Genomic DNA, 12,743 nt, shown 5'->3' with positions numbered 1-12,743 from the left:
ACAAAAATTGGCAGAATTTGTCATGGCAAATCTGAAGCAAAAGAAATACTTGGGTTCTTCAGGCAGAAGAAGAAGAATGATCCCAAATGAAAGCTTTGAAATACAGAAGAGTAAAGAACAGTGGAAATAAATATCAGGCTAACTGTAAATGGATATTGGTTGTAGGAAAACAATAAGAGTATTTGTTGACTTTAAAATATACATAGAATTAAAAGTTATAACAAAAATAGTGCAAAAATATGAAGAGAGTGAAATGTTTAAAGTATGTTAAATTATCTGAAGATGTAAAAGTCCTAGTTAGATTCTGTTAAGTGAGGGATACATATTTCTAAAAGAAGAGTTAAAAATTATTTAGTAACAAGATAGAGGGTGAAAATTGAATGACAAATTATTTCATTAAAGGGAGAGAGAAGGAGCATAAAATAGATGGAATGAATAGAAAATCATAAGATGGAAAGATTTAAATCTATATCACCAATTGCTTTAAATATAAGTGGACCAAATGCTCCCATTAAAGACAGATATTTAAAAGCTGAATTTTAAAAAGTTAACAATATGCTTTGTAAGAGATACCTTAAATATAAGAACATAAGATGGTTGAATTCTAACAGAAGGAAAATATATACTACAATAATACTAAGAGAAAGCTGGTGTAGTAATACTTCATATTAGGCAAACCAGACTTTAGGGTGAGAGACATTTTACTGTAGGTAAAGGGAGTTTTCATAGTTATAAAAGGGGGTTAATCCACTTGGAAGATGACAACAATTGTACATTTGTACCTGGTAACACAGCAACAAATTAGATAAATTAATAGAGCTTAAAAGAGAAATAGGTAAATCTATAATGATAGAAGATTTTACCATAACTCTCCAGAGAACTGATGGTGCAAACAGACCGAAAATAAGTAACAATGTAGAAGATTTGGGCAACACAACTAACCATTGGTATATTCTAGAACACTTCATCCAAAAAGTCCAGAATATACACTATTTTCTAGTGCACATGGAACATTTAACCAAGTTGCTTATATGCTGGATTAAATTACAATTCTCAACACATTCCAGAAGATTGTAATATAGAATATGTTCTCTGACCACAGTGATATTAAGCTAGAAGTAAAAAGATAATACGAAATGTCCCCAAATGAGTGAATATTAAGTAGCGTACTTCTCGTAACCCATGGTAAACTGGAGACCACAGTAAAATTAGAAAATATTTTGAACTGAAAAATAGTGCACATAAAACACATCAAAGTGTGGAATTTAGTGAAAGCTGTGCTTAGAGGGAAATGTATAACCGCAGTTATGTTTAGCAAATAAGACGAATAAATCTGCTCTCTAAATATTCCTTTCAAAAACTCAGTAGAACAAGAAGAAAGTAAAGTGGAAGCAAGGAAATAAGATGAATAGAAATTATTTCTGAGAGGAAAAGTACAATAAAAATCAATAAAGCCAAAAGTCATGTCTTTGAAAGGACCCCTCTACTCCCCCTTAGCAAGTATTCAAGGACAAAAAGAATAGACAGTAACTATCCATATCAGGAATCGAAAAAAGAGACAAGACTACAGATCTCAGACATTTACAGAGATAAGAGGATAGTATGAACAATTTCATGTGAATTTGAAAAAAGAACTTCCAAAACGGATACACCAAGATACAGAAAATAGAAATAGTCTTATAGCTATTAAAGAAATTGAATCTGTAATAAAAAAACCTGCCCACAAAGAAGGCTCCAGACCCATATGTCTTCACACTTGAATTTTAGTGAACATTTTAGGAAGAAATAACACTAATCTTACACAAAGATTTTAGAAAATGGGAAGTGAAGAACGCTTCTCACCTTTTTAAAACGAGACTAGCATAACCTTGATCCTAAAAGCCTACAAGGACAAAATTAATTGGCCAGTCTTTTAAAACATCAAAGATAACAAGTTTAAGATATTAAACTTGTAAGCATTACAGCGAAGCTTACTTATTAAGCAAATGCAAGGTTGGTTATTTACCACATTCAAAGAGTAAAGGAGAAAAAGATATCAACAGCTGCAGAAAAAGTCATGTTCCTTAACAAACTAAGACTAGACAGTAAATGTGTTAATCTAGTGGAGTTTTTACATAAAGCCTACAAAAAACATTCTTAAAATAATGAAACTTTCCTCAGATCAGAAATGAGAGAAACATTCCCTCTATCACCATTTCTTTTCAACATTGTATTAGAGGTGTTCTAGCCAGTGTAATAGGGCAAGAAAAAGAAATAGTGTGTCATTTGGAAGGGAGAAAGTAAAACTACCCTTATTTGCAGATAACACGGATGTATTTAGAAAGCTAAGAAGTATCTAAAATTAGGAATAAGTGAGTTTAGCAAGTTTGCTGGAAACAAAGTCAATATGTAAAAATCAATGTTATTTGTCTACTAAAGTAATTAGGAAATGAAAATTGTAAAGTTCTATCATTTACAGTAGCATCTAAAATCAAATATCTAGCAGTACAATCAAATATGTTAGTCTTAGCATATAGAGGACTGTAAACTATTATTAAAAGTTAAGACCTACATCATTAGGTAAACCATTTCATTGATTAAAAATCAATATTTTAAAGACACTGGTTTTGGCCAAATTGATCTGTGGATTCAATATAATCATCATAAAATCTCAGCAGGTTTTTTTTTAGCCTTAGAAATTGAAATTTATATGAAAATGTAAGAGCCAAGAATAGCTAAAATCATCTTGAAGAATAGCCAAAGGTAGAGGAACTTACACTATCATATATTAAGACATTGTTACAAGAGTTGAAGTAATTAAAACAGTGTAGTGTTAATGCAAGAATAAATAGATCAGAGCATCCAGAAACAAAAACATACATATATGGATGGAGGTGATATGTGACAGGTAATAATAACTGCCAAGCAACAAGAGAAGAGGTGTTTTTCAGCAAATATTGCTAGGTCAGTTTGAGCTCTATATGGGGAAAAAGTGAAACTTCAGGAGGGTAACATAAAAGAATATCTAACAGACTGAGACAGGCAAAAAATGTCTTAAATAGGAAAGAGCACTAACCAAAAAGGAATAAACAGGGGCCAGGCGCGGTGGCTCAAGCCTGTAATCCCAGCACTTTGGGAGGCCGAGACGGGCGGATCACGAGGTCAGGAGATCGAGACCATCCTGGCTAACACGGTGAAACCCCGTCTCTACTGAAAAATACAAAAAACTAGCCGGGCGAAGTGGCGGGTGCCTGTAGTCCCAGCTACTCCGGAGGCTGAGGCAGGAGAATGGCGTGAACCCGAGAGGAGGAGCTTGCAGTGAGCTGAGATCCGGCCACTGCACTCCAGCCTGGGTGACAGAGCAAGACTCCGTCTCAAAAAAAAAAAAAAAAAAAAAAAAAGGAATAAACAGAAAAATCTGAACTATGTTAAAATCAAGGACTTCTCTTTATTAAAAACAACATTAAAGGAGTGAAAAGACAGGCCAAAGACTACTGGGAAATAGTTGTAATTTATAAAATTGACAAAGGACTTATCCAATATTTATAAGCATCAATAACAGAAGATGGACAACCAGGTAAAGTACCAAAAGCGTAAATAGGAACTTTATAAACAAAGATACCTAAATGTCATAAAACTATTAAAATATGTTCAACCTCACTGGTCTTTAAATAGTGCAAGATAAAATTACAATGAGATTCTACTACGTGACCTGTCAAATGGCTAAAATGAAAAAAAAAATGACATCACCAAGCGTTGGCAAGAATATAAAGCACTGGAATGCTCAAGTGGAAGTATGAATTGATACGACTACCTTGCAAACTGTTTGGAAATACAGGTTGAACATCCCTAATCCGAAATGCTTCAAAATCTGAACTTTTTGAGCCCTGACAGGATGCCACAAGTGGAAAATTCTACACCTGACCTTATGTGACAGTTCACACAGAATTATTTAAAACATTGTGTAAAACACTGTGTAAAATTACTTTCAGGCTGTGTATACAAGGTGTATGTGAAACATAAATGAATTTCATGTTTAGACAGTCCCATCCCCAAGATATCTTGTTATGTATATGCAAATATTTCAAAATCAAAACACTTATGGCCCCAAGCATTTCAGATAAGGGATACTAAAACCTGTATTTACTAAGGCTGTTCTAATTCTTACATCCTCTGACCACGCAATTTGAAGCCTATGTATATATCCAGTAGGAATGCATACAAGTGTGTTCCAAAAGACATGTATAAAATCTTCACATCAGCATTATTTATAATTCAAAACTGGAAACTGCCCAGTGTCTTTCAGCAGTGAATGAATAAATTGTATATTCATTCAGTGGAATGCTGTATAATAATGTAAATGATTAACTACATAGAACAATGAGTCTCAAAAACAATGTTAAATGAAAGAACCCTGACACAAATACATACTGTACAGATTCTATATTAAGTTCAAAACTTATTTGTGGTGTTAAAATTAGGGTAGTAGTTATCGTTGGGAAAGGGTGAATGGTTAGTGACTGGGAGGAGACACAGATTTCTGGGATTCTGGCAGTCTGATCTCCGGATGGTGAGTATGTAAGTGGTCTACTTTGTGAAAATATATCAAAATGCATCTTGTCATTTGGCAGTTTTCTGTTTTGTTACAATTCAATAAATACTTTAAAAAATAGTTAACAGAAACCTATTGACCCAGCTTTCCCACTCTGGGATTTTGTCCTAAACAAAAGAAAATGACTTAAGGATTCCTGAGCTAACCTGTGTGATAGATGACAGAGTGTCCTATTACAGCAGTGTTTGTAGTAACAAAAGTGTCTGTTATTGAGAAAGTGGTTGAATAAGTCATGGAATATGCATTATGTGGAATGTTACTCATTTATTTTAAGACTTTATCTATTGACTTGAAGAATTGTTAAACTTTTTTCAAAATGCAAACTAGAACATATTGTTTGTTTTCATTTTTGTTTAAAAACATATGTGCATAGGTTTTGTATGAGTCTAGAGAACAGAGTGGAAAGGCATATTTACTGAAGTAGGAGTGGAATTAGGGATTTGTACAGGGACAGTTAATGAATTTTTCTAGGTACATCTTTGTATAACGATTTTCTCAGATGCTGCTCTTACCACTAGTCTTTTAGCAGTTCATTGTATTGACAGCAGCCTCTTTCTTGCCTTCAACATCTATTGTCCTGTGATAGTCAGCTAATATCAATCACTGATTGAAGGATTATGACTTATAGTAAAAGAGAAGTAATAGAGTGTTTAGAGAAAAGTTACCTGGGTATTTTCTGGATAATATATAACTCATAAAATTAGCAGTGCAAGGGTGGGCACACACCTTGGGCCCAGGTACTCCTACTTGGGCCCAGAGGCCGAAGTAGGAGGATTGCTTGAACCTAGCAGTCTGTGGCTTTAGTGTGCTTCGTTGCTCCTGTGACTAGCCAGTGCACTCCAGCCTGGGCAACACAGTGAGATTCTGTTCTTAAAAAAAAAAAGAATTGGCAGTGTGTGGCTATATCATGGGTGTTGTCAAATAGGATTATAATCACAAGTCAAAGTCATGAAATATTTGTTCCTAATATTAAGGATATGGCTTGTTTCTTTGTTTCTTTCAAGAGGGAACAAGAAAGTCAAATGGCTCGTCTTAAAAAACAGCAGGAAGAATTGGAACAGATGAGACTACGTTACCTGGCTGCTGAGGAAAAAGATACAGTAAAAACCGAGCGACAAGAATTGTTGGATATAAGAAATGAATTGAACAGGTATAATAACTAAAAGAGTGTTTCTTTCAAAAACCAAAGTTTGGTTCAGGGAAGGTACAACTTCAGGTCTTTCAAGGATAAAGTAGATCATATATAAAAATATAGAAAATGTAGCAGACATATACAATAGAAAATCTATGCCAGCTGGGTACTGTGGCTCATTCCTGTAATCCTAACACTTTGAGTGGATGGTGGGAGGATCGTTTGAGCCCAGGAGTTCTGGGCTGCAGTGAGCTGTGGTCACGCCACACTGCACTCCAGCTTGAGTGACAGAGTGAGGCCTTGTGTCAAATTTAAAAAGAAAGAAAAAATCTATGCCAAAGACTATTAAACTTTTTTTTTTTTTGCTATGAATACAGCTGTGGCAAGTCCATTCAGCTCTTGTGTTTCCATTTATAGCATTACTACTTTAAAATTTATTTTTATGTGCTGATTTCAGGATTATTGCTACTATTGAACTGAGTCTTCACTTACATAAAGTATAAGAAATTTCAAATTTAGTCATATTATTAATATCTGTAACAATAGCTCTTAATGAGCCCTTACTTTGTGCCAGGAACTGTTTTAAATGTCTTGTATTGCCCAGCTCTTTTTTTTTTTTTAAATCTTCAAAGCTACTTTGTGAGGAAGATATTTTCACCAATTTCAAGATGAAGAGATTGAAGATTAAAGACAGAGCTTAAACACATTATTCAAGGTCATGTAGCTAGTAAATCATGGAGCCAGAGTTCAAATCTGATTCCAGAGATTGCATTTTTAACTACTATGCTACACTGGGCTTCTCTGTAGTGCTGTGTTCATCTTAATCACAACTTCAACGGTGTTTCATGTTAGAAAATTAATCACTAGGAAGCAGCATAAAAATGAATTCTAGTTTTTTTGGAGGGTAGTTTTGGGGGAAGACTTTTTGGCTTAGTTTATCAAGGGTCTAGTATATTTTTGTTTGAGCAAAGTGCAGTTTTAGTTAACTTGGACTGGTTAAAAAAATATACCATAGACTGGGTAAACAGAAGTTTATTTTCTCACAGTACTAGAGGCTAGAAGTCAAAGATCATGGTGCCAGTGTGGTTGGTTTTAGAGGGCCACCTTCTCACTGTGTCCTCTCTCTGGTGTCTCTTCTTAGGAGAGCACTAATCCCATGATGAGAGTTCACCCTCATGGCCTCATCTAAACCTGATTATCTCCCAAAGGTCCATCTCCAAATACCATCACATTGGAGGTTAGGGGTTCAACATCTGAATTTGGCAGGGACGCAGTTCAGAGCATACATACTACATTTTACACAGTATCTTATATCTCCATGTATGAAGTGGAGAAAAATGTGGTCACTATATTAAGTGGGTTCCTAGCTGAATTAAATAACTGTATTTAAAAGATAATTGAAGAAATACCAGTTGTAAAAGGTCAGCTCCAAGTACCATGCTTAACAGGGTTCAATCTGTGGTACTTTTATTCTCATTTATTCAGGAAATATTTATTTGGTATCTACCATGTTATAGACTTGCAAGACATTACAACTTAATGAATTATAATATCCTTGCCTTCCAAAATTTTGCTGTCATATATAGCACTTTCTTGGTTCCAGTTTAGCAAATATATGTTTAGCTTCTGCTGTTTGCTAAGCACTGATTTGGTGGGTTAAAGATATCCATGTTGCCTATCAAATCTGTAGATCATACACAGTCTTACTAATGCCTTAATAAATTAGGATTCTGAGAAAACTGAAACCAATAAGATTAAATATATTAGAGACAAAAGCAGAGTCCTCTGTATAAGCTATAAGAAAAATCACTTAAGTGATAGATAAGACATAAAACAGGTGATGTGTAGAAGCCTAGGAGAACTTCTGTGGCCACTAATAATGGTGTGATTTGGCTACCGAAGAGTCAGTGCAGTTAGGGTCATTCATAGAAGTAGTGTTCATTATTCAGTACTGGTAAATCACCTCTGGGGTGTTCTTACCACTGTGCAGCACACTTTAAGGGAAATCAGCTACCTAGAGAGCTTCCAGTGGAATGTGACCAGGACAGTAAGGGGCAATATATCATGCCATCCAAGAAGTGGTTAAGAGAGTGAGGGATATTGAACTTGAAGAACTCTTGGGCAAAGTGGTAGGTAACTGTCTTCACATATCTGGAGAGCTACCATATTAAGAAGTAGTAAGCGGGCTTCTCCTCTTAGGCAATATCATAGCCAATTACTGAAAATATAAAGAGGCATACCGAGTTCAATACAAGAAGGAACTTTCTAAGTTAGAGCAGTTCTACACAGTAATATATTCCTAGTGGCAGGGAGTGTGCTTGTAGAGTCCAGAATAGCAGTTGTCAGGAATGTTCTAAAAGTTTTCTTTAACAACTTTATGGGCTTCTTCAGCCATCAGGTTCTAAAATTCTATTGTGATCATGACTGATAATTGCATTTTAGCAAAGATTTGGTAGAGATGATTTATCAGTTGTACAAAAATTGCATTTGTCCCATATGCATAGACAGATGATGCACAGAAGGGAAATGGTTAAACTTTCTGGTACATAGTTTGGCATTGTGTGCATTAATTTACCTAGAGGACCCTGTCCTCCAAGACAGCTATAAGAATTGGCGTAGGAGAAACAACGATTCAGAAATCTGCCCTTCCTTATCCACATGAATCACTCAAATTCCATGGAAAGACTTTGGTACCAGTGTCTCACTAACCACTCCATTTCCCACCCAGGTCCCAGAGTACAGTGCCCTGCACTGTTTAGGCTTTTTGTTTTAGAATAGATAAAGACATTTGGTATCCTTCTTGGACTGTAGTTTCCTTTTTTTTGTGAGGAATTATAGGAGTTTCATGTTTCAGAGGGTCATCTGAACAAATGAAAGTGTGTTCTGCCAACAGTCATGTACCCTCTGGGGCCATCCTGGTCTGTGAGAGCAGGACTCGTTCCTCACTGCTTCTTTCTCCCTCTCCCTCATCCTGTGTGTAAACTTAGAAGTGGACTTAGTCTTCAGCGGAAATAAGCCACAGAAAAGCCAGTCTCAAAGGGAGGAACTTAGATGCAACTGCTTTGTCTTACAATCAAGACAAAATATCAGAATCATTGCAAATTAAAATACTTTTGTAGCCACTAATATAGAAAAATATAAAATTATATCTTTTTTTTTTTTTTTTTTTGAGACAGAGTTTTACTCTTGTTGCCCTGGCTGGATTGCAGTGGCCGATCTTGGCTCACTGTAGCCTCGGCCTCCCGGGTTCAAGTGATTCTCCTGCCTCAGCCTCCCAAGTAGCTGGGATTACAGGCATGTACCACCACGCCCGGCTAATTTTGTATTTTTAGTAGAGATGGAGTTTCTCCATGTTGGTCAGGCTAGTCTTGAACTCCCGACCTCAGGTGATCCGCTTGCCTCGGCCTCCCAAAGTGCTGGGATTACAGGCATGAGCCGCCGTGCCCAGCCAAAATTATATCTTAATTGTACGTTCTACATTAAACATATTCTATATCCAAACTTAGTGTTATTGTCACTTAGTAAGTAGGCCAGGTACAGTGGCTCACACCTGTAATCCCAGCACTTTGGGCGGCCGAGGCAAGTGGATTACTTGAGCCCAGGAGTTTGAGACTAGCCTGGAAAACATAGTGAAATGCCATGTCTACAAAACTATATATATATATATATATATATATATATATATATATATATAAAATCTCACACACACACACACACACACACACAAATTAGCTGGGCGTGGTGGCATGGCCTATAGTCCCAGCTACTCGGGAGGCTGAGGTGGGCAGATCCATTGAGCCCAGGAGGTCGAGGCTGCAGTGAGCTGTGATCACACCACTGCACTCCAGCCTGGGCGACAGAGTAAGACCTTGTCTCAAACAAACAAAATATACTAAGTATTATTATTACTGCTCCATTTTCAAGACAGTTTGATCAACAGTGTTCTATTGGAAATACCAAATCGCAGGTCAGTATCTACTCTCCTTTTCTCATCCCCAAATGAGATTATAACAAACATAACTTGAAGATATCCATACAAAACCTTAACATGCATATGCCCTTTGAACCACACATACATATAGAATTTCACTTTCTACAAATAATTAGAGATACAACTCCATAATAGCAGGGAATTTTCTTGGTTCACTTCTATATCCCCAAAACTTGTTTGGCACAAATAAATGTTTGTTGAATGAATTTTTTTTAATATGTTCAAAACAGCAACAACAAAGGTTTAAAAACGAGCAACCTAAAGATCAATAATAAAGGATGACAAAATGATGATACCCCAAATGATGGAATATTATAAAACAATTTAGAAGAACATTTAATGATATAAAAAAATCACTATATAAATGAGAAAAGTAGTATACAGAATTGCATATGTAGTATCATTAAGTTTTTCAACACATACATATTTTAAGTACATATATGCATTTTTTAAACTTGAAAAGAAATACAGAAAAATGTTACTCAAATTGGGATCACATTACAGATGATTTTTATTTTCTTTACATAGCTCCAAAATATCTAGTTTTCATGTATTTTGTAATTAGAAAAACAAGTATTGTTTTTAAAGTTGCCTTTTATAAATGTGCAGACTGTTGACTAGCCAAGTGGAACATTGTTTTTGTTTTCTTCCTGAAAATATTACTGAAACCTTATTTAACCATTGAATCATTTTGTTTTTAAATAGTGACGTTAAGAAAACCAACACAGTTGCTAGAGTGGCATTTGTTCTTGACTTCTCAGGTTAAGGCAACAAGAGCAAAAACAATACCAGGATTCCAGAGAGATTGCAAGTGGAAAAAAGGATGGTCCCCATGGCAGTGTATTGGAAGAAGGCTTGGATGATTATTTGACTCGCCTAATAGAAGAAAGGGATACTTTGATGAGAACGGGTGTGTATAATCACGAGGATCGAATAATAAGTGAACTCGACCGACAGATCAGAGAGATTTTGGCAAAAAGCAATGCCAGTAATTAATAACATTTGGAAGAGCTTTATAGAGACTCTAAATTTTAATTTCTTTGTAAAACCTTCAAAAGTGAGGAAAATGGATGTTTTAAAATGGTATTTTCAATTTTTTATAAGCAAAATTTTGTATGTTATTGTATAGTATTTATTTGATCTTATTTACTTTATGCTACCTCTCCCACACTGGTTTTATTTGTAATTTGCATTTTATATACTCATTTTAAATGACTTTTCAGTGTTTTTCATAGTTTATAATCTGATGGCTAACTTTCAAAACAGCTTTTCACTAAGTTAGTTGTAGGAGAAATGACTGCGGTAATTTCCAGTTCTATAATATTTCATGTTGAGCCAAAAGAGTGTATCTTGCACTTTAAAAATGCTGCGTCCTATTCCATTTGAATGTAAATTTTTAAAAGTTGAGACCAATTGTAACCAGTTTAACTCATTTTAGATGACCTTTTTTTCTTATAATATTTGCAAGTGACAAGTTTGAAAACAAAGTAAGATCAGTGCAGAGAAGCCATATGTCATGTTTGGTGACAAATTGGTCATTTGTTTAAATAAAGTTAATACAGATTAAATTTGTTTCAAGAGCTATTGAATTTTCAAATTCTCAGTGTACTTATAACTTTTAAGAACATGAAGTATTAGCTTAATATAGTTTTCTCTGTTGGTTTCTTCCTCAAGTTTGCATTGTTTTATTTTGTTAAAATTAGAGATTTGTTTTTATTTTCCAGTTATAGTAATACTAGCTGTCAGCTTAAAGCCTCTGTAATAGAACATGGAAACAGACACATAAAGACATTAGCTGAAAAAATGGAGTGAAAATCAACTATTTTTTACTCCCCCTAATTTCAGTCAATCTTTTTCAAAGTGCACGAGATTCAGTCATTGAATTTATTCAGTGCCATGTCTGTATAAACTCTAAGAGTTCCTTTATATCATATTCTTCAGAGCCAACATTTGTCCTCAAAGCAACGCTTCCCACCTCCTTTTACAGAGTACTGAAAAAGTTTTAGCAAAGTCACAGATTAGGTTGAATTTCAAAATATATGTACTTTAAAAAGTTCTGATTTCCAAATATAATTAAGTATATACTTTAGGAAGTTACCAATAACTTCCATCAAAGCAGAGTAGGATATATGGTAACATTAATTTTCTGTCATTTTAAATGAGATATATTTCTTATTAGGGAAATTAAAGTCCCTATGCTTTTATTTTTTTCCTTATTAACAGAGTATTAATCTTCTAAAAAATAACCCAGCAGTAAATAATAAAGAAATTACTGAATGAGAGGATAATGAATCTGTGAATCATAGCAGGAATTTGCAATATTAATTATGATTAGCTATTTTTCTCTCATTGATTTTTGTGCCACTTGAATGGAACAGAAGCATGCCTTTTGTTTTGAAAGGTCTGGGGTAAAATGCTGTGACTGTTTACTGCAATTGCATTGTGTGTTGCCTGAGACTGCTTTCAAACACTAGAGGGGGCCTCTGATTTAGAGAAACAAAAAGGGCTTTTCTAAAATGGATGTGTATTTTATTTTCCCTTCTGTAAAGCTCTTTTGGCTATTGTAATTTAACAAATAAAATCATAATTGTGTGCATCTCTGAGTTCTTGAGCAGCCTGAGTTCTTTTTTTTCTAAACAGAGTTGGCAAAGTGTTCGGGTTTTCCTATTTCAAATGACTGTCTTTTTTTCTCAAGTGTTTACATACTATTTTTTTGTTTTACAACTAGGGGAGTCTAAAATCTTAACTCTCTTTTGTAGTCCTTTTAGCAATAACCATTCCATTTATAAGTGGCATCAAATGTTTTTACACGGATTTTGCCTAGGAGTTAATGAGTATGATCACAGTAGATAAATCAGTGAGTGGGTGCAGGCATGGGTGGGTGAATAAGTTTCCAATAACAGGAAAATATCATATATTTGAAGATGAAATCAGATTTACCTTTAAAATTTCTGTGTTTTTTTCATGGAAAAAGTCTAGTTTCCATGTTTAATGCAGGCATGTACTGCATAGGAGGGTGTGTAATGTCT

General features: G+C 34.8%; 1 protein-coding gene across 3 annotated transcripts in view; it reads left to right on the top strand.

Annotated features, from left to right (window-relative positions):
- Positions 1–12,317, top strand: part of CEP120 (centrosomal protein 120) — an 82,382-nt gene extending 70,065 nt beyond the window's left edge. For all 3 annotated transcript variants that reach the window (XM_015140660.3, XM_015140662.3, XM_028849697.2), the window contains 2 exons: positions 5,596–5,741; positions 10,476–12,317. In XM_015140660.3, the coding sequence (XP_014996146.1) occupies positions 5,596–5,741; positions 10,476–10,710 (381 nt within the window). In that variant the 3' untranslated portion in view covers positions 10,711–12,317. The remainder of the gene's footprint in view (positions 1–5,595; positions 5,742–10,475) is intronic.
- The last annotated feature ends 426 nt before the right edge of the window (positions 12,318–12,743 follow it).

The sequence above is a fragment of the Macaca mulatta genome, chromosome 6 (assembly GCF_049350105.2).
Source record: "Macaca mulatta isolate MMU2019108-1 chromosome 6, T2T-MMU8v2.0, whole genome shotgun sequence".
Lineage (NCBI taxonomy): Eukaryota > Metazoa > Chordata > Mammalia > Primates > Cercopithecidae > Macaca > Macaca mulatta.
Note: the sequence above shows the minus strand (reverse complement) of the source record. Positions and strands in the feature narration are given on the sequence as shown.